Source organism: Telopea speciosissima, chromosome 5 (genome assembly GCF_018873765.1).
Source record: "Telopea speciosissima isolate NSW1024214 ecotype Mountain lineage chromosome 5, Tspe_v1, whole genome shotgun sequence".
Classification (NCBI taxonomy): Eukaryota; Viridiplantae; Streptophyta; class Magnoliopsida; order Proteales; family Proteaceae; genus Telopea; species Telopea speciosissima.
Genome location: NC_057920.1, coordinates 22,916,799 through 22,939,988, shown reverse-complemented (window position 1 = coordinate 22,939,988; position 23,190 = coordinate 22,916,799). Strand labels below are relative to the sequence as shown.

Sequence of the window (23,190 nt, the reverse complement as noted above, 5' to 3'; positions counted from 1 at the left end):
TGTATGACAACCAGACTGATGCTGTGAAGCTTGTTCTATAAACTTCAATTCAATTGGTAAGTCCTAAAATACGGCAACCTAATTTGGTTGTCAAGGCTGGTGCTGCATCACTATTGTTACTAATGAACTCACTTCCAAGAACGAAGCAAGATACCTAAGTCTATGACTTCCAAAGCATGATGATGCAGTAGTGTTGGCGTGGATGGACCAGCACAACCCGCTGTGGAAGCCTACGCCAAGACAGAACAGGCCCAATCTGGCTTATTGGTCCAAGAATGGTTGGTAGGATTTATTGCTATCCTGGGGGGATAACATGTAATCTTCTCTTTTATTGTATTTGGTTTTAGTTTTGGTAAGAAGTTGGATAAGTAGGAAGGTAGCTCTTTGATTGAGTTGTAGTTTCCTAGTTTAAGACTTTCTATTTCTGTTTTAGATACTTATAAGTCCTATCTTTCTTATTTATATAGCATGTACCTAAGAGGCTAAGATGGAGTTTAAGAATTGGATGAACTGAAGAATAAGTAGATTTGTTGTGACATGTTGAGACTGCTGTTGCCTGTGTTTCTCTTTTCCCTCTCTGCTCTTCTTACAGGGTGAATCGTCCTCTCTGGTCAGTTCCTCCCTTCTCTGACTCTGGCCCCATCTCCCTTCAGGTACGACTCCTCCCATCTCAGTTCATTTCCATTTCCATTTCCTCTTTCTTTCTTGTTTCTTTTATTTTTCTTCTTTCCCTGATATTCTGGTGGGTATACTCCCCAGTTCTGTATTGACAGTAAAGTGGTCAAAGAAGAGTTCGTTGGAACGTATTGGTGGCACAGTTTCGCAGCAACATGATTGTTGATGAGTATGTAGCTAGATTTTATTACTTAGCCACTCCATCTAATTTTGAGTGGGATGAAGAGGTATTGGTGGCACAGTTTTGCAATGGCTTGCATTACCAGATCAGTGTCAGACTAGTGTCCAGTTGACTACTTACGATGGAGAACGCCGCATAGGTGGTATATCAGGTAGAAGAAAGTCTAAAAAGGAAAAGGCCCTACACTCGGAAGACTTTTACAGATAGTTACAGTTATCGGCAGTCATTTCCCCAAGATAAATCATTCAACAAGCCACAGGTTAGCCGTTCATCAATGGCATCTTCAAGGCCAAACCACCCTTATTCTCCACCTCAGCATGGTTCTGATAGACCTCCTTCAAAGCCAAGGCTGAGATGCAGAGCTTCACATGCAAGCGGTACGAGCATTTTTCAACTTTCCGATCCACTGATTGAAATCATTCTATTTTTCCGCTTCCCGGCCCCAATTCTTCATCCATTCCTAAATGGATGAATGAAGAGAGCATAGGGGGCCGCCCAAGAGACTGACTATTGCTCTCTTCATCTCTTTCTAAGTGTCCCAATCGTCTGATTGCTTTCGCTGATAAAGAAGAATCCATGGCTACTGCTTCAGAAGAGCAATGAAAGAATGAGAAAGTACTTACGGAGGCAGAGTATGGCCGTGAACCTAGTGAGGTCAACAACAGTGATAGTGATGGAGAGCAGCAACATTGTTCCGTTCTTCGTCCACTTTTGGCTACACAGCTTCTAAAGAAAATGATTGGGATCGCAACAGTATTTGCCAGACCGAAGTGAGATGCAACGACAGAACATGCACTATAGTAATCGACAGTGATAGTTGTACCAACGTTTTCACTAAAAACTCCATTCAAAGCTCAGGTTAAAGACAAAACCACATCCTAACCCCAGCAAAGTTGCTTGGGTGAACAACACCAATCTAAAAATCAATGGAAGGTGTTTACTCACGTATTCTATTGGGGATTTGATCGATACAGTGCTATGCGATGTCCTATATTTGAAGGTGTCACATCCTCCTTGGGTGACTCTGGTTATTTGATTAGAAGGTATAGTATTGTGGATATGAGAACATTTATTCCTTCAAGCACGGTGGCCTCGAGATTAAGCTTCTTCCCGCTAAGGTCTTCCCATTAAGTTTAAGCGGACAGCAGAATCGTTTTTCCTCCAACAAGTTAAGCCAGATGGTATTCTTAGTCCCTATCCAAACTTGACGGATTCGAGTTCTTTTCGGAGGAGAATTGATGCAGTAGCATTGACATGGATGGACAGGCACGACCCACTATGGAAACCTACAACAATATGTTTTTTTTTTTTGTTTTGCTTTTTTTTTTTTTTTTTTTGAGGGGGGGGGGGGTAGGAAGTTGGATACTTAGGAAGGTAGCTCTTTGATTGAGTTGTAGTTTCCGAGTTTAAGACTAATTCTATTTCTGTTTTAGATACTAACAAGTCTTTTCTTTTCTTATTTATATAGCATGTACCTAATATGGAGTTTAAGAATTGGATGTACTGAAGAATCAGTATATTTTTTGTGATGTGTTGAGACTGCTGTTGTCAGTGTTTCTCCTTTCCCTCTTTCTTTTTTCTTTTATTCTTCTTATCCTTCTTCTTTCCCTGTTATTCTGGTGGGTATACTCCCCTATCCTGTACCGATGCATAAGTGGTTAAAGAAGAGTTCGTTGGGATTCTCTCAATACAACTCTGATTGACCTAAGATTTTCGTCAAAGAAGGTACTTCTATAGGTGACCTGAACCAAAGGAGGAGTTCTATCAATCAAACACCTATCTGCTTGATGCTGGACTCTCTGTCGAGAGGTTAAAGACAACCTCAGGCCGTGGGTTAATTCTAACCCTTGTTTCTTGTTTCCAAAATTACTCCTCATTTCTTCCTTATTTCTATTGTCATTTACTTTCATTCCTAGTTTTTCCCTGTTAAATAATAATAAATCCCCTTGTGTCCTTTGTTCTTTTATTCTACCCAGTGACCCCACCAGAATTCTGGTTAATTATCATGTTGCCATTACCTCCTTATAATCGGGTAATATTTCTTCGGAAGGGTCCATAACCATCCCAAACGGGATTTTTTCAAACCCAGGAGCACCACATCAAAACTGGAAGAAGGAAACTAAGAGGATGTGCACAGGCATGCACAATTGTTCGTCCAACCTCCAAACAAAACAGGTACAGGCCACTAAGGGATGTAAAAACTCCTCACTTTCAGCATCACGCTTCATAGAGAAGCTTAAATTAGAAAAGGGGAAGAAACTCCTCAAGCGTAATTAACAACATTAAATAATTCCTTGGTTGAACAAATTCTATTTTTCTTTTTCAGTTGTAGCTTCCTTTTACTAGTCGCAACTTTTAAGTCTGCACAATCAATTTTTAAACAATAATTAGAATCATGAAAAAATAGTAGGATAAGTAAATACATCAGAATAACAGAAGAAGAGTGTCACTGAATAACCAAGACTTTGTAGTGATGGTGGTAGAACACAAGTTCTAAAGATAATGCTGGTGGTAGGAGATAAGTTCATGAAGAGAAGCATAGGAGGATAATGGGGGGCCAGAAAGGAGAAAAGAAAAGCTTGGAAGAAATCAGAGTTGCAGGGGGAAAGAGAAGAGGGGGGGGGGGGGGAAGAGGGGTGCACACGCACACAAACTCAAACTTCAATTCATTCTTCATTATCATCCTTCAATCGTTGGTTACACATCTATTTATAAAACCCAAAAAAATAAAGACTCCTATTTACTTACTAAAACTTAGGCAAACTAAAACAGAAACCCAATAAAACTCAAATTGGAAATTTCCCTACGTGTCTAATAACAATCCCAAAATAAAAGATTACATAGTACTTCCCCAAATAAAATAAGCTTCCTAAAATCCTACTAGATCCAAAGACTCAAACTGGACCCGGTTCATCTCCGTCTGGATACGCAACTGGGTTTGGGTCGGTCCAAGGTAGTGCACCAGTTGGGTCGGCCCGGTCCAAGATTCTCCTGCATCAATTCTGTTCTGGACTTATCGGGGTAGTGGATTTAAAGAGAAGAAAAGAAGTGTGGTGTAATGATGAGTGGGGACTGGGGAGGGAAAATTAGGAAGAAATAAGAAAGGACCTAAATAAACTAAAAAGACTAAAGTGAGGGTAATACGAGGAAAGTGGCCCAAATGAAAAGAAAAAGGGTAATAACAGAATAGGGGTAAATTGGAGGGGCAGTTTAGGGGGAAAAAAATAGGGGGTTACCGCCTCCTGCTTGGAGTCTTGTACTCCAGGGGGAAACGATAGAGGAGGGGTGTTTCACTCAGCTTCTACCAGCAGAGAATCCGGCGGGGTATTGCAGCTGCAGTGTTTGAAACCAACTGGAAAACTGTGATGCGAAGGAGGAGACGCATGGAATCGAACCAGAAGAACAGCTCGAAGGATGCCGTCGATGCCGGGAGTCAACCTGCAGTGAAGTCTTGAACCAGGTATGTATTTTTTTCCCCCTGGTTCTTGCTTTCTCTTCTCTTCTCGCTCTTTTATTTATTTATTTATTTATATTTTTTACTTTTTTTTGTTTTCAGATCTGGCGGAACCCTGGGCTAGAGGGATGATGTTGATCAAAGAAGCAGAAAAAAAAAATGAAAAACAAAGGAGAGCAGTGGGGAAGGGTTAGCACTTGGGAATCGAAGAGAAGTGACTTGTGGTGGGGATCGAAGGGATGGGGTTTGATTCATTTTTTTTTTTTTGGGAAGTCATAGAAATGGGCTGGGGTAGGGTTTCAGTGGATGTCGAAGGGAAGGGAAGGGTAGGGGTGCTGCAGAGGATGGAAAGGGAATGGATGGGGTTGACAGGTCACGGACAGAATGTGATGATGACGACAATGATGGATGACACGCAGATGATTTGGGGTTTTACGGGAATCAAAGGGAAGGTGGGGGTTGCTGCTGATGTTGTTCAGTCACAACCACAGAGAAAAGAAATTAGGAAAGAAAAAAGGAGGAAGAAGAACAGATGGGGAAAAGAGAGACTGAGAGGGTGAAGAATCCGAGAGAGAGAGAGAGAGAGAGAGAGGGAGATATTCACTCAGGTTCGGGCTCTGATACCAGATAATGGGGGGCCAGAAAGGAGAAAAGAAAAGCTTGGAACAAATCAGAGTTGCAGGGGGAAAGAGAAGAAACCGTGGAGGAGAAGAAGGGGGGGCAGGAGGGAGAAGGGTGCACACGCACACAAACTCAAACTTTAATTCATTCTTCAATCGTTGGTTACACATCTATTTATAAAACCCAAAAAAATAAAGACTCCTAATTACTTACTAAAGCTTAGGCTAACTAAAATAGAAACCCAATAAAACTCAAATTGGAAATTTCCCTACATGTCAAATAACTATCCCAAAATTAAAGATTACATAATACTTCCCCAAATAAAATAAACTTCCTAAACTCCTATTAGATCCAAACACTCAAATTGGAGCCAGTTCATCTCCATCTGGATACGCAACTGGATTTGGGTCGGTCCAAGGTAGTGCACCAGTTGGGTCAGCCTGGTCCAAGATTATCCTCCATTAGAGGAGCTTCAGTAATAGCACCTAAATGGACAAAAGAAATTGCCATCCCTTATCCTGCTTTATGGACACAGCTGTAATATTTATAGTTAGAACTTCTACTCATGATCAAGGGCTAGAAAAGCACAACTGCGTCAATGACTATTAGGAAGCCAAGACTGGTTATCATTAAAAGTGAGCAAATCGCCCATCTGTTAATGTAGTCCTAGGTGGCAAGGATACCAGCCAGGAGCCAAGCAACAGGATCTGCTATGAACAGGCAGTCCGATTGGGCAGAAAAAGGGTTTTTAGTCCAAATTAAGGTTAGGTTAGGTTAGGGTTTGAAGATATGTTTTTTCTAGGCAGGTGCAGGGGAGTCTATCAGTATTGATCCAATGATGTTTTGATGAGCGAAGTATGAGAAGTCAAAGAAGAGCAAATTAGGGTTTCAGGTTTTTGAAAAGATGGAAGTGAGGGGATCTAAGGTTTAGAGATGGAATTAGGGCAGGGCAAAGTTGAGTTCTCTAGGGGTAGGGAGAGTCACTCGGCCAGGGCATGGTGGTCTACTGATGGCTGAATGTAGCTGGGCAGGATTTTAGGGTTTCGGGTTTAATGAAGGTTAAGGGAAATTAGGGCTTTTAATGGTGGGATGAGGCAGAAGCCAAGGTCGAGTGGAAGAGGTACTGTGAGGATGCTGTGGTTCAAAATTGGATGAATTCTGATGGTGGGTTATGGCTGTGAGTGAATTAGGTTTAGGGAAATTGAAGAAAATAAAAGGGGAAAGTTAGGTATGGGCTGTAGACGGTTTAGAAGAAGTAGGGGGATGCGGATGCTGTCACACTTACTTGCAGTAGTAGGGAGTAGTTCGCAACAACTTGTAATGGCAATAGCTTGAATAAATTTTGGATCTTGGAACTTGAACTTGAAACTAGAATTTGAAGAGAACCACTTGGGCTTCACACCACAGAGTGTCGATTGGATCAGACTCCAATCCCACCAACGAACCACGGGCTTCACACCGCAAGGTGTCGATTGGATCACACACCAATCCCACCTTGCTTTGATCATACACAAAGCATATATTCAGTAGAAGAACAGTTGCAGCAGCTTGCAAGAGAGAAATTTCATAAACAGTGAGGTAAAGAGGAGCCCCATGGTTTGCCTTTATTTATAATGGGTAAAGGCCTAAATTCCTATGCAGCCTAGGAATAATAAATCCCAGGCTGAGTCTAAATACAAAACACTCCCTCCAAAATTCGTTTAGAGGTGAGGACCCTAAAATATGACTTTAAGTTAAAAAGATTCTATCCTAAGAGAATATTCTAAAATCACTTAAATTGGACTAGTGGTTCAACCGGTTCAATTTAAAACACTAAAACATGAAAATAAACTCAGTATAAGGCTAATCCCGTATGCAACTTATGTACCCATATTTCAGGCCCATTAAAGTGGCCTATTACATAGAAAACCCATGGGATCAAAGGCCCAACATGTCCATAACCCAACCCTAGACTTATTTCTAGGGAAAGAAGCCCAATTTAGTAATAAACCTCCATCATTAGTCAAATATAAGATAGGATTGAGATGAAGTTTATAATATCAGTTATATCCCAAAACTTCAACAAGGAAGCAACAAAGATGGATAAAGGTGAACATCACACCAAAGCCATGCATGAAATGGATAACAATAGCTGCATCAATCAAAACAAAAAAGTTAGTAACAACAAAGTGGAAGTTGACAGATTAGATGACTTCAAATGTCATGTAGCAACAGTAAGGGTAGTCCTAGAAAAAAAGCGTATCCCAGTGCACGAGGCTCCTGCTACTACAAGGTCTGGGAGGGGCAATTGTACGCAGCCTTAACCCCCCGCTTCACGGAGAGGCTGTTTCCATGTTTCGAACCCGCAACCTGATGGTTGCAATAGCGCAACTTAACCGTTGCGCCAAGCATAGTTTGTCAAGGCGTCGCCTAGGCGTCGAGGCACCTTGGTCGCCTAGGCGGGCACCTTGAACGCCTTGTTGGTGTCGCCATGTTTTTTACCCTCTCCAGTGCTTTATGCCGCCTAGACGCCATGACAACAATGGCGCCAAGGCTCACCCACTCCATTAGTCCTGTCTCTCTTTTTTTTGGTGGTGGGGACGGGGGCGAAGACTTATGATCATCCCCCATACAAATTGTGGAAGTCAGTGATGCAGAACCAAGGTAACAGCAGCAGTAACAGAGGAGAAAGAAGACGATCTATTTCCAGATCTGACAACAGCTTGTGACAGCCATGACAGCCTGCTGTTTCCAGTTCTGTCCAGTTTCTGATTCTTGGCCACATCAGGAACATAGTTGTCAAGGCGCTACGCGATCCAAGGCATTTGAGGTCCTCCCTAGGCTCTTAGGCACTTAGGCGGCGCCTAAGCGGTGCCTAGGCGGCCTAAATCGTGTTCCAATATTATTTTTTTAATATATCAATTATATGTGTGAAACAATCAAAACACACATTTGGTTTATATGTTCTTGAAATTGGTCATTTTCAAGTATACCTAGTCTCACATTTGGTTTATACTGTTCTTAGAAAATATGAAGTTATCAATAAATAATTAACCTGCTCTTGATTTACAGAAATGTTCTTGTTTTCTAAGAAATTTGATTGATCAAATGATTTTATTTTTACATGAGACTTTTTGTATTAGGTAAAGCACAAAACCAACTTTCCAACAAATCCAAGATTGCTTAAATCTGATTTGTATTGATGAGTTATGTTACGGTCAAACCTTATTTGGTGTGCCCGAATGCTGTCAAAATTGCTCTAAATGAAAATATTTTTAGATATCAAAACACATGAATATTTTACTACACTTTTGGTTTTTAGCAATGTTTTATCATATTAAGATTTATAGAATTTTTAGATTTGAGAAAAAATCCAACATTACAAAGTTGAAAATTTCACCTATCGCCAAAAATCCAATTTTTGTTCTTGAATTGGGGGGGTTTACTTTTTATCCTTTTGGAATTTGATTTTTCTAACTATTTTTATTGGATTCAAATAGGGGGGTATTTGCTTATTTATAAGTAAATGAAATATCAAAACATTTACTTAAATGATATTTGGCATAAATAAGAGCCACAACCTGCTTCGTTACCAATTAGCCCAATGCAAGGCGCCCTACAATAAGGCGGCAGCCGCCTAGGCACCTAGAAATCCGCCTAGACGCCTAAGCGGTGCCTTGGCGATGCCTTGACAACTATGATCAGGAATATTATCTTCAGTCCAAATTATGAGGTCTTTTAGCAATTTACTTTCCTTTTTTGATTGCTATTAAGGCAGGCTGGATTAGGTTTATTAATTTCCATCCTGTTTAGTTTGTATTTTCTTTAGTGGGCAAGCCTGGCTCAACGGTTAAGTTGCATTATTGCAACCATCAAGTTGCATTATTACAACCATCAGGTTGCGGGTTCAAAACATGGAAATAACCTCTTTGCGAAGCGGGGGTAAGGCTGCGTACATTTGCCTCTCCAAGACCCTGTAGTAATGGGAGCCTCATACGCTAGGACACTCTTTTTTATTTTTATTATTTAAGCTTTCCTAGTTATTTATATCTCTTCCATGCATATTGCATGGCGTGCCATGGCGACGCCAGCGGCGCGAGAGGGCTGCATGCCTACGCCATGGCGGGGCCATGGCACCCTCTTGATTTCTTCTTCACTCTCTTCCTCTTGATTTCTTCTTCGTCTTCGATTTCTTCTTCTGTCTTCTTTCCCTCTTGATTTCTTTCGATTTCTTCTTTCCCTCTTCGATTTCTTCTTCGATTTCTGAATTTTCTTCTTAAAACTTGAGAAACAATAGAGAAAAATAAAACATGGCTTGAGTATACATCTATTAACACATTAAAAATAGAGAAAATAAAAATAAAACATTCCATGCTAGCCATTGGGCGAGTCGTATACGTGACACCTCCACCGACTTGGATGCCGGGCCGTGACAACTATGCTTCCATGGGTGGTCAATTAGTCTGGTTTGGTTTATGTTTATGTTTTCTTTTCTGAACAGGATTAACTTTACCTCTCATAAGTCAATCATGCTTAGGGATTTAAAGATTATTTTAAATATATGTAAGGCCTTGAGGCCTTCCCATTGATTTCAGTATTATACAAGTTCAGAATTTTTTTAAGTGATACTGCTGTGGATTCAGTGGTGTACCTTGTGGATTCCTAACCGGTTATCCTGCCATATTTCTATCCATTATTCTATCAATCCTTCTATGGAGTTACAGGTCAGATTTGAACACTTTTTTTGTTTTTTTGATAGATAATTTGAACACTTCATTACCCTGTGATTATTGTATTCTCTGTTAATTCTCAGACTTTGCTACTGTTTACTAGTACTGCTGTATTCTGTTGATTGATCGCTTCAGTAGCATCCAATTTATTAACCAAATCAGTTTCTGTTCTGAATTTCTGACCTTGTAGTCAGTTACTGCGGTTCTAAATTTATTTAACAGAATTCCTAATAGAAGTATAATGCAATCCTGGGTCACAAAACCCCGTTTGGGATCGCTATAGGCCCACCCAAGTGAAAAACGAACCCAAAAATTAAAGTTAATGGCAATTTTGTAATTACGTAGAAGTAATGCAAGAAGTCAACCTCGAACCAGGGAAACCAGCAGGAGATCGATTGCAGCCAGGATCAACACAATAAGGATGAACAAATTGAATAACTGAAACTTTTATTGTTTTTATTTTTTCTGTTTACATATGAAAGAACATAGAAAAGGATAAGAAGAAGAAGAAGAAGAGGAAATAGAGAAGATAGAAGAGAAGGGAGTAGGGGAATGGCTCTCTCAGCCTGGGTCTCTCACCCACAACTTTCCCATCTGTTGAAACAAGGAATTTCTCCCATAACCGATGGCAACAAGACCTGAAAATTCTTTTCTCCAAAATCTTCTCCTTCCTTACAATAGGGGGCCTATTAATAGCATAGGCAAGCTTACAAAATAAAAGGTAGAAAATAGAAACTTCCTAAAACCAAAATAGAAGGTTGGAAAATAGCAGCTAGTGAAAAATAGAAACTAGCTGAAAATAGAAACTACCAAGGCTTTATAGATCTAGCCTTCTAAACAAGCAAGGAAACAAAAATAGAAACAAACTGAAATTAGCAGCTACCTAATATACTTTCTAAAACTGAAAATAGAACCTAAACTATGGAAGCATTAGGATAGAATCTTTCTCCACTTGATGGGCCCACAAAATCTTCTAAAAAATATCCCCGGAAAATATGGGCTGTGACACTGTTCATGTGAATTGTTTTAGTCTTTTAACTTCTTCATGCTTCACTCTGGGCTGAGGCTGCCTTAGATGATGCTCCATCGAACCAACAAAAACTTGCCACATCATCAGACCAGGCTGCCTCTCACAGCAGTTGCATCCCACAACCTTGCTGGGCTGGTTTTGGGGCTTGTTCTTTCGGGTACATATGGGCTTGTGATCTACATCAAGAAGCTTTGGACCCCTTTTGGTAAGAAAACAGGAACTAGGACAAGCCAGGAATTAAAATTAAAGTGAAGGGACCATATTCTGGAATTTAAAATGTAATTGTATAAAATTGAACCATAGAAAGAAGGGGCTGAAAGTAATTAACAGTAGTTTGTACTTACTTGCAAATAAAGGAAGTTGATGTCTTCTTCCTTTTGATTAAATCAGAAACACGGTAGATTTAGGAGCAAAAAACCCAAGTGGAACTTGAGCCCAAACCACACAGAACCTTAAGAGAGGGTTTGTAATCCCCTTTCCTTTTGATTCCAACTAATATCAGACCCAAACGATGAGGATTAGGGAAGAAATAAGTTCTACAACTGGGTCTGCAGTAAGACAAGGAACCAGATTTGAAATTCTGGTTAGAACTTCCAGCAGAGATAAAATCTTGACTGTAAGCTGTACATGATGCATCATTTCCACCCAAGGTACTAAAACTCAGGTCTCGGTGCCAACTCGACTCTTGGAAAAACCGAGTCGAGTCGAGATCAGCGAGATCTCGCCGAGTTGGTGCATTTTTTTTTTCAACTCGAAGCCTCAACTTTGGGTCAACCCAAGATCTGGACCCGAGATCTGAGATCTCGCAGAGATATGTCGAGTTTGTCCAATTAGGTAAGGTATTTAAGTGGTAGGTGGGTTAAAATCAAGGTTCGAGATCTCGCCGAGTTTCTCGGATTTTTGAAATCTCGAGCGAGATTGCCGCGAGTCTCAAAAGTGCAATATCTCGCGAGATCTATCTCTTGATCTCGGTTTCAACCCATTATTTTAACCCACCTACCACTTAAATACCTTACCTAATTGGACAAAACTCGACATATCTCGCAGATCTCGATCTCGGGTCCGATCTTGGACCCAAAGTTGAGGCTCGAGTTGAAAAAAACACCAACTCGGCGAGATCTCGGCGAGATCTCGACTCGACTCGGTTTTTCCAAGAGTCGAGTTGGCACCGAGACCGAGTTTTAGTACCTTGTTAAACTAATGGTTGAAACCGAGATCCAACCGAGATCCAAGATCTCGCCGAGATCTCGCGAGATATTGCACTTTGAGACTGCAAGCAATCTCGCTCGAGATTTCAAAATCGAGAAACTCGGCAGATCTCGCGAGTTCTCGAACCTTGTTTCCACCGGGATGACCATCAGACCATCTTAAAGTTTCAAACTGATCTGGGGAGAATCAATAGAGATCGATGTCAATGCTTGGGGCGTCAAGCAATGTTAGAACAAAACAGGAAGAAAGAGAAAAGAAGGGGGAAAAAAAAAAGAAGAATATGTAAGAAGAGTAGAAGAAGTAAAGCAATGAAGGATGAAGAAGAGACAGCCCAAGGCATGAAGAGGTCAGAGAAGGAGAGGAGAACCAAGAGCACTGAGCACCTATTGGCTTTGGTAAACAGTCCATGCAGGCAACAACTCAAAACCAAATTCAATATTTCATTATCTATTCCCATCGTAGGTTAAAAGCATATATATATATATATATATATATATATATATATATATATAAAGATAAAACTCCTAATTACATTCTAAAAGAGATGGATCGCAATTAGGAAACCAACACTAAAAGGACTCCTACATGTCCAACTCCTATCAAAATAATATTACAATATCAGCCAAAATTAATGCCTAAATATCCTACTGGGCCAAAACCAGATTTGGACCCGGTTCGTCTCAGTCTAGGCTTGCAAACGAGTTCATGCCCGGTCCATGGCAACACTTCTGCATCACAGTATGACACTTCAAAAACTCACTTTCCTGTGATCAGATTCTGATAAATTTGCAGACCTGTTCTGCCAGTAGAACAGATCCATCGACTGGAGTTTAAACCTATTTTGATCTGTTTAACTTTAGTTGCAGAAATTTCTCTGATTCTGTCCTGTTTTCCACATTCCACAATTCTGATGAGCCAGAAGTCGTAATAATCTCAGGGTGTAACCACAGGGAGAAAAAAAGGGTGGCTCTTCATTAAGGCTCTCTTTCGTATCATTCTTATTTTTGTTTTTCTGACACAACATTTTTGCAAGTTTTTGGTAGCATTTATGGACCCTATTTCTATTTAAAATAAATCAGAATAATAGAAAAACCATAATAAGGTCAAGACTCATTTATCTATTATGACCAAAAATTGTTTTGGGCCATTTATGCAGACACTTTAATGAGCATGTACTCATAATTCCCAAAATTGAGGGATAAAATAGTAATTTGCTTTTGTTATTAGAAAGGTAAGCCCCCACCCCTTCTTCTTCTTCTTGCAACCCCACCTCACCCCCACCCCACCCCATTCCCTCCATCCCCATCCTGCCCTGCAGCAGCCCCAATCCACCTACCTGCCACCACCACCACCCCTGCAATGCACCAGCCGCTGGAACCACCCTGCTCCCGCGCTTGGTGTTTGCACTGCCACTCCGAAAATTGCTAGGCATCCAACTGGGTTCCAACTTCCAGGCTCCATGCTCCAGATCTGTGCTTGGTGCTTGCACTGCCACATCAGTTTATTCCTTTTGAGATCTCCAGCTTTCAGATGTTGTCCTCTCTGGAAAGGCGTCGATCTCTCTCCTAATTATTGTTACTTTTTCTTGATACAATGTAACTTGGATAATTTTCAAATGAATCATGGGCAAGATTCTTGCAATCATTGCATTGATAGTTCTAATTCTGTTTTTGGACTACTAAGGTTTTAATTTTAAGCATAACATTTCTTTGTTTTGGAGCCAACAAGTAGAGAACATATCAAGATCCTTGGTGATCTTTGGTACCAGAAATTGGGACAATGATGGGGTAGAAAACAAAGGAATTATCAGACAATAATGATGTCGAAGAAGTTTTAGATGGAGGGGGATTTTCAGTCATGAGAGCAGTTCACAAGTCCGGTGGAAGCAAATCCATCAAAACTCTCAAGAGGTTTGGAAGTCCAAGGGAACACCACGAAGTCCGGTGAAGGCAAATCCCAGGTAGCTATCAAAACTCTCAAGAGGTTTGGAAGTCCAGAGGGAACACCACGTAGTCCGGTGGAGAACATCACAGCCTCAGAAAAAAATACAAAATAGAAGCATTTATCAATTTCAAACAATGCCAAATCATCACCTTCTGCAGCACCCGTGAAATGGGTGATATGGATTATGCCTACCTTCCATTCGACAGAATTTGAGAACCCAGTCTCTTTATTTGAAACACAATGTAATGGAAGATGGGTGAAGGGGGACTCCCTTCACTCACTAGTTAAAACTATATATGGGCTTTGGGCCCATGTCTTCATAAAAGGCCAATTTGAATGCTAATTTTCCATAGCTTGGGCCCATTTCTTCAAAACTGTAATAAAAAATTATTTACACCTAGGTAGTTACCAAATGGTTTCTCATTCCATACACTATTATGTCTAATGTTTACCAAATGGTTCTCATTTTTCAATCGAAAATGGTTTTCATTAATGATTTTTTTAAAATAGGCCATAAACAAAATAAAAAATGGTATCAAAGAGAGCCCAAGTCTTGTTCATGATTCATGACATCGGTATCCAGCACCCTTCGTTAAAAAGTGATTCTCTAACTAGTTCACATATCCCAGCTCTTCCTACTGCCGCTTGGGTGCCTTCTTCGCATTGCATCCAATTAATTATATACAGTTGGAGAAATATTTTGCTCATGTTGTACATGGACATGTACACAGTGCGCAAGCTATGAAGCAGACTACCTGCCAAAGGTAGTCCTAGCGGATGACTGAGCAAAATTGTCATCAGGTACCCTAGCATTTTAGAAGACTGTTTTGTAGATAAAGATTGGAGAAACACCTCCATCGTTTGTACTCATATTTCCCTTAGTTAAAATAAATATATGGTATTAAATAAAAAAAAATGCAAAATTAAATGAGACAAAATCAAAGAAGAGCTTGCCCTATAATAAGTTGCTGGAGAAGACCATTGACAGTAAGATGAAAGATACTAAAAGCTCCAATTTATATGCCAAACAACTTAACTGTATTCAAACACACCACAAAGACAGATTTGCATAAGGTACAAAGGATATCTTTACAAAAAACTGTTGAATTCGTATGGTACATACAGAAAGTGCAGCTGCAGCATGACCGCTGAGAAGTTGTTGTGCTCGTCGAGCAACAACAGCTAATGTTTCGGGTGTTGGCAATCCTCTCACATCAGATGGTAACTCCACTCTTTCTGGATCCCCAACATTGGTGGGTGAAAAATTTGATTGATATCCTGCAGAAAACCAGAGCAAGATTAGGAAACAGAGAGGTAGTCATAATTACAGCCTAATTGAATAGAACATTTGGGAAGCTATTCACCATTGCGTGATAATGCCTGCTCCATTCGGTTTATAAACTCAAAAAGTGTGTTCAAAGAATCAGGAATGGGCTGAGACAAAACAAAAAAACCCACAGAAAGAATTAGAAAAAGTCATTTACAAGGTGAAAGAAACATGAGGGGAGAGTGGATTCTACCACACGGAGTGGAGGAGGTATAGGGGCCCCTGCCATAGAGAATTGCAAAGATTGCGGCAGAGATAGGAATGGGTGATTTGGAGGTGTCTGCGCAGGAGGGACTTGATTTTCTGTCTGGCTCCTGCCACCAAGATTATTTGTTCCTTCTGTTTCGACACCTTGAGATGCCTGAGCAGAATCATTGGACTGAAAAAACACAAATAACACCATTAGATTTGGCTTGACTTGAGTGAACACCAAGGCCTTATAGAGAGAGGGGGGGGGGGGGAAAGCGCTACTCACATTTCTAGTCCCAGCAGTGGCAGTCTGGTTCCCAAGTCCAAAAGAGTTCAACACTGCCCCAATAATCTAAAAGTAAAGCGACAAGTCAGAACCCATGAAGTATTATCTTGCTGATTGATGTGAATAGTACCACCAATAATGACATCTCAGCATTACATGAAGGCATGAAGCTCAGACACAAGATAGCCACCAACCAAGCAAAGAGCCAAAAGAGCATACCCGAGTAACGTCAGGAACAACTCCTTCACCTTGGTCCCCAAGATTGAAGGTTCCAAGAACTACACTATGTGAAACTTGTCCAGCCCGGTTGCGTGGAGCGCCAGCATTAGCATCATTTCCTGAAAAATAAAATAAAATCAGTCCAAAATAGAAGTCAAGCTATTAATACAACAAGCTATGCATTAGCTATTCATTAGATGTAAAGGAAGAATTAATACCATGAACATCACTATTCCCGTTGGCCTCTCCAGAGCCTGTTCCAAACGAAGGCTGTGACTGGGCAGGCTGTCTTGCTACTAAATGCAGTGTGTGCCCATCTTCCACATCTATGTATGGTCAAGGGGTACTACAAAATGATAATCTCTCCCCCCCACCCCCCTTGTGAGCCCTTGCATCCAGCATTGTACATGAGCTCATGCACACAGCATGAAAATGTTACATGGATGGATCATGTATACTTAACACACATTATGAAATACACAGCCAGTCTACGGTCTACCACCCAACGTGAACTGAATCAGAACAGTGATGATTAGTCCTACTGACAGTGAAATTTGGTAAGCAAATGTTCAACAAAAATAGGTCAAAGAATTTTATGGACTACGAAAACATTTTAGTAACTGAAAATGTAATTCTCTGGCTAATTAGTAATAGGGTGTGTGAAAAACTCTAAATGACACCTCTATAGGTGTATTTAGAACATGACACCTTCTTTTAATTGCCCTTTGTCTTATTCTAAAAAGGTTTTTAAGATAAAGGTATAAAAGGGTTTCCAAAAAAGTAGAAAGAACACATCATTATGTCATTATCAAATGGTGTCATTGTCATGCACATTTTTCAAGTACGAATGTGAAATGACATTATTACCCTCATTGGAAAAAAATTGTCACACCAAAAGGGCAAAAATGTAAGGTTACATATTATTTTACACCTTGAGGGGTGTCAATAAGAAAATTCCTTAGTAAAAAGAGATAAAAATAAACGCTAGTCAAAAATAAAAAACATAAAAAAGGAACAACAAACAAAGCATCACACATGTGTGAAATAATGGGATACGATACTCAGAGAGGAGGTGATCATCCTTTAAGACCTTTCCCCTGAAAATTAGTCGTTGCTGCCCAACAGGAACACCGATTGTATTTGCTATTTTCTCCTTGAACAATGGAACTGGCATCTGAAAATGTTCAAAATGAAAACATTTGAAATTTTGGAATAACAGCTTCAATTACATGGTCAAATAAGGAGAATTTTCTTACCAAAATAGAATAAACACACTTTTTTATAAGAAATCATTGTATAACAAAATATCCTGTCTATTTTTAGTTCTGTCATTTTATCTTACTGAATTTATACAAATTGAATCTCCAAATGATCTACTGGTATGTCTCTGAGAAGCAATAGGTTGAAACCCAGACCATTCACCCGCCCATTGCCAGTACTAGGTGGTGGGTCACTAGGTCAATGATGAGGTATGGTAGCCTGAAACATACCAATGCTAACAAACCTACAGAAACAGAATCGAAGTAACCCAAAATACGGCAGAAAATTTGACCAAATAGAACTCTCAAACGATGACCCTGATGAAGGTGAAATTAAGATATCCTAGAGAACTTATAAGGGTGCTTAAGTGGTAAAAATATCAAAGGAATCTAACAGTTGGATGGTGAAAAACTGACATGGACAGAAATTAGCAAGTCACGAAACAGCAAAATAGAAAGTTGAGAAACTGGGTAACTCACTAACCAGCCATCCGATGAACATAAAATGTGTATTGAATGGAGTAGAGGTAGAGGAGAGTAACATAAATATCAGCCCAAACTGATGGTTAGATTCTTAGAATCTATCCACTGAAGTTTGAACTAGGTTGTTGTCCAACAGTAGATATCAGACATCAAATAGGTGCTGGAGATCAACTAACAGAATATGGACGAACTTAACAACAGTGTTAGAAATTAAATAATAACAAAGTAGAAGGTAAGAAGTCAACTAGGGACGCCCACGGAAGGAAGTAGGTTGCTGGAATGCTTGTTGGAACAGTGTAAGATAGAGAAGAAAACTCAACAGAGAATAAAGAAAAGAAAGGATATGAGTCATATGAACAATAGGTATCACCACCTATAACCTACGGTTGGGCATCACCACCCTCCCTCCAAGTTTTCACCATCTTGGTTGCCACGTGCTTCACCACATGGGCTGTGACTGATTCTCACAGTGCACACTCACATAGAGCATAATTTCCTCAAACATCAAATCTGTGGGGCTAGCAGCCCTTCATCTTTATCTACAATAATAATAACCAATGGCCACAATACAAAACTAGTAACACTTCTATTGTGTGGGTTGCTTGGCTGCCAAGATATTTACAGACTTCTAGAAAGAAGGTCCCTTGCTATTACAAAATTAGAAACTTACTTGTTGAAGTACTGTTCACGTGAACAGTGATTTGGTTTTTGTGTTTTATAATTAGGATTATAAACTCCTAGTTATAGTTTGAGTCTGTCCTATTTCTCTTTGAGTTGCTGTAGTCCTAGTTGGTAGTCCTAGTTCTACTTTGAGTCCTAATTGTTAGTCTTTAGTTTTATTATTCTCCTATTGTAACTTGGACTCCTATCCTGATTAGGAATTCCAAATCAGATTAGGAGTTCCCTCTTTTCTATTGTAACTTCAAGTTATAAATACAAGTATGCTGAGGGAGACTGTCATATTGGACAATTCTCCTCTTTTCTCTGTTACATTTTTCTCACCATTCCCTCTCCCATCTTTCGGTTCTGGTTCCCTAGCTGCTAATCTCGCTACATGGTATCAGAGCACAACTCTTAAGCTAGTTTTCTTCCTCGATTCTGGTTTGAGAATTCCTTAACTCAATTCCTCTTAAAGGGGGGCAGCACCCTATGCTGCAAATTATTACAGTTTAACCCTAGATGAAGTTTTCAATTGAAAACTAGGGTTTTATTATATCTGAAGTTCAGATTGATTGGAGAAGACTCTTCTCAACCTGCGGCAATGTTTTGAAGACAGGTTCTACAATTCCCTATTGAAGTTTTCTACCCATTCTATAGATGTTCTCGGAAGATTGAAGTTTATTTGAGAAAGTATAAGGTTTCTACTCTACAGCAACATCGCAGGGTTCTCTCTTTTCTCTGATCGATCCCAGATAAGTTATCAGATTCTGTTGCTATTCTAAACTTCACTCGGTACTCTAATACTGTTGATCTGAGTTGAATTTAACATCCACTGATTCTGGTTCTGCATATTTGGGTCATTAAACCCAAATTTCTACTACTGCCGAGTGTGCTATTGCACTGGTTTACTGCTGTTTTAGGTTATCAGAACCTAATTCCTGCTCTACTGCTGCTGGTTGAAGATTATTCAACCCTAGTCAGGTTCTACTTTAGAGCCGATCTACACTACTGGTATTACTAAGTTAATCTGATTTGATGGCTGATCCCAAACCACCTATGGACAATGTCCAAGTACAGATAACTACTATCAAACTCTCTGGAGTTTCAAATTATTTACTATGGGCCCAGGCAGTACAAGCTTACATACATGCCAAGGGCAAACTGAAATACAATACAGATGATCCTCCTAATCGTGATCCTAAGGACCCTACCACACTCACAGCTCATGATGAGTGGATGCGTGAAAATTCTATCATCGAGATATGGCTATGGAACACTGTTGAACCTGCTATTGCCTCTAATGTGATGTTTCACACACTGGCCAAGGATGTTTGGAATGACTTATGTGAAAGCTTCTCCCAAGAAAGGAATATCTCTCATATGTATGATCTTTATGAGAAACTCTTTACTTTCCAACAAGGAGATAAGACCTTGAATGAGTACTTTGCAAGTTATAAGGGCATGGTTGAACTCCAGATACACCAACCCTTAACCACTAATCTTGATCAGTTAAAGCAACAACGAGCTGAGTTTCATGTTGCAAAATTTTTAGCTGAGCTACATCCTGACTATCGGTCTATGAAAAGTCAGTTGCTTGCAAGAGAGAAGGTTCCTTCTCTCAATGAAGTGTTCTCCCACATTAACCGTTTGGCTAATCCATCCAAACCTGAGAATACTCCCAAAGACAACTCAGTCTTTGTTGCCAATCGTGGAAGGGGACATGGCTGTGGCCAATTTAGAGGCCGTGGCCGTGGATATAGTGGACAAGGTACAGATTCTCAATATATTGACAAATCTACCCGTCAATGCACATATTGTGGCAAACCTAATCATACAGTTGACACTTGTTGGGCCAAGCATGGAAAACCTGATTGGGCGATTGAACTAGCCAATGCTGCTACCACTGATACTGCTACTAAACCTACTAGTGACATGCACCAGAGTTCAACAACTTCATCTTCTGTGTCTCATGATGATTACAACCAGCTAGTCAAACGCCTCCACAACTTGAAGCTACATCTGCCTCTTCCTCTACCGCCACTCTAGCCTATAAAGGTAATGCTGCATTTTTTCCTTCTTCTACTTCATGGTTTATCGATTCAGGGGCTTCATGCCACATGACTGGTAAGTCAAGTTTATTTTCTTCCATTAATCCTGTTCAAACCTCTTCCAATGTTATTCTTGCTCATGGATCCTCTACCAAGATAACTGGTCATGATACTGTGTCTCCAACATCATCCATGACTTTTTCTCCTATTCTTCATGTTCCTAAATTACCCTTAAATCATGTTTCTGTTAGTCAACTTACTAAATCCCTTAACTGCTCGGTAACCTTTTATCCTTCTTATTGTGTTTTTCAGGACCTTCAGACAAAGAAGACGACTGGTGGAGAGCTTGAGCATGACGGACTATATTACCTGGAGGGCACCGGACCTTCCACTGCTGCTACATCTACTACCACTCCATCCCCCATGCAATGGCATCTACGACTTGGTCACCCATCATTACCGAAACTGCAATTAATAGTTCCTAGTTGCAAGACCACATCTCACCTTGAATGTGAGGCTTGTGAACTAGGCAAACACCATCATTCTTTTCCTGCCCGTACTTTACCTAGAAGTTCTTCATTGTTCTCTTTAGTTCATTTTGATATTTGGGGTCCGTGTCGAGTTCGTAATAGGCTAGGGTTTTCTTATTTTGTTAGTTTTGTGGATGATTATTCTCGCTCCACTTGCGTTTATTTGTTAAAAGACCGTAGTCAGTTTCTTACTGTATTTCAAAATTTTTATCAAGAAATAAAAACTCAATTTGCCACATCCATTAAAACTTTTCGTTCAGCTAATGCCTTGGAGTACACTCAGTCTGCTATTTCTGATTTTTGTCTTACTCATGGTATTATTCACCAAACTAGCTGCTCGTACACTCCACAACAAAATGGGGTGACCGAATGCAAAAATCGGCACTTACTCGAAGTTGCCTGTTCTATTTTGATCCACATGAATGTTCCCAAATGTTTTTGGTGTGATGCTGTTCTCACAGCCTGTTATCTCATTAATCGTATGTCGTCTTCTGTTTTACAAAATAAAATTCCTTTTTCTATTCTTCATCCTGATCGTCCACTGTTTTCCTCTCCACCGCGTGTTTTTGGTTGTGTGTGTTTTGTTCACATTCTCCATCCCACCATTGATAAACTCTCACCTCGGTCTGTCACATGTCTTTTTCTTGGTTATTCTCGTACTCAGAAAGGGTATAAATGTTTTGATCCCATTTCCAACAAACAATTTATTAATGCCGATGTCACATTCTTTGAAAATACACCTTATTTTCCCTCTTCTACTGTACCATCTATAGTGAACAGTGAAGATCCTTTAGGTCCAGCCATACCTGTTCCTTCACCAATTCAGGTCTATCACCGTTGTCGACGTCGACCACCAACATTACCTACTCCCACGGCTCCGCCACCTGTACCCATCTCTAATCCATTACCCACTCCTACTACAGACCCTGTTCGTACTATTTCGGTACTACCTAGTGATGCAGGCATACAGCGGACGCTACTCAGCCCGACACTCAATCTGATTCTGATGCTGAAGGCTCCATCGACTTACCCATTGCTTTTCGTAAAGGTACTCGTTCTTGTACTAAAAAACCTGTTTATCCTATTGAGCACTATGTAACCATTTCTCATCTTCCTTCTCACCATCATCCACTTGCTTCCGCATTATCTACTAACTTTATTCCTCACACCCACCATGAGGCATTCTCTCACCCTAGTTGGAAATCAGCCATGGACACCGAGATGGATGCATTGCTATCTCGCCATACCTGGACTCTAGTTCTATTACCTGCTGGGAAAGATCTTGTTAAGTGTCGGTGGGTTTATACAATCAAATACAATCCTGATGGTTCTGTTGAACGACTGACGGCCCGCCTAGTTGCTAAAGGCTATACTTGACAAACCTATGGTGTGGATTACTTTGAGATTTTTCTCCAGTTGCTCATCTGAACTCTGTTCGGATCCTTATTTCTTTGGCTGTTAATTTTGATTGGCCCCTATATCAAATGGATATAAAAAATGCTTTTCTCTATGGTGATCTTCAAGAGGAGGTTTATATGTAGCAACCTCCAGGGTATGTTGCTCAGGGGGAGTCTTCTACCAAAGTTTGCAAGCTTCGCAAGGCAATTTAAGGGTTGAAACAATCTCCACGAGCATGGTTTGATAAGTTCAACTCCATTGTTACTAAGGTAGGATTCTCTCAATGTTACTCTGACCATTCTATTTTTGTTCGCCGTCAAAATTCTAAAGTGGTGGTGGTGGTCGTCTATGTGGATGACATTATTATATCTGGTAATGATGCTTCTGGTATTGCCCAAGTTAAAGCATATCTTCATCAGCATTTTTAGATGAAGGACTTGGGTACTCTCAAGTATTTTCTTGGTATTGAGGTTTTGAGAAGCAAGAACGGTTGTAACTTGTCTCAGAGGAAATATGTCTTTGACCTTCTGACTGACACTGGAATGCTTGCTTCCAAACCAGTAAATACTCCTATGGATCCTCATCAGAAACTTGGATCCGATGAGGGTGAGGATTTCTCAGATGTTCATCGATATAGAAAACTAGTTGGCAAACTTATTTATCTTACAGTCACTCGTCCGGATATATCCTTTGTTGTTGGGGTTATTAGTCAATTTATGCAGTGTCCAAAGAAAATTCATTGAGAAGTTGCTTGCCGTGTGTTGCCCTATCTAAAGAGTGCTCCTGGTAAAGGTCTCATTTATCGACCTAATCGAAATGCTAATCTGGTTGGGTTCTCTGATGCTGATTGGGCTGGTGCTGATGGTGATAAACGGTCCACTTCTGGTTATTGTACTTTTGTGGGTGGAAATTTGATCACATGAAAAAACAAGAAACAAACCACCGTTGCTCGATCCAGTGCTGAAGCC

General features: G+C 40.2%; 1 protein-coding gene across 1 annotated transcript in view; it reads right to left on the bottom strand.

Moving 5' to 3' along the window:
• LOC122661938 (ubiquitin-like domain-containing protein CIP73) overlaps nucleotides 1-23,190 on the bottom strand; it is a 41,679-nt gene that overhangs the window by 5,671 nt on the left and 12,818 nt on the right. The window contains exons 2-8 of the mRNA XM_043857457.1: nucleotides 16,901-17,018; nucleotides 16,063-16,170; nucleotides 15,845-15,963; nucleotides 15,619-15,691; nucleotides 15,344-15,534; nucleotides 15,188-15,257; nucleotides 14,947-15,101 (exon numbers count right to left, since the gene is read on the bottom strand). Coding sequence (XP_043713392.1) covers nucleotides 14,947-15,101; nucleotides 15,188-15,257; nucleotides 15,344-15,534; nucleotides 15,619-15,691; nucleotides 15,845-15,963; nucleotides 16,063-16,170; nucleotides 16,901-17,018 — 834 coding nt within the window. The remainder of the gene's footprint in view (nucleotides 1-14,946; nucleotides 15,102-15,187; nucleotides 15,258-15,343; nucleotides 15,535-15,618; nucleotides 15,692-15,844; nucleotides 15,964-16,062; nucleotides 16,171-16,900; nucleotides 17,019-23,190) is intronic.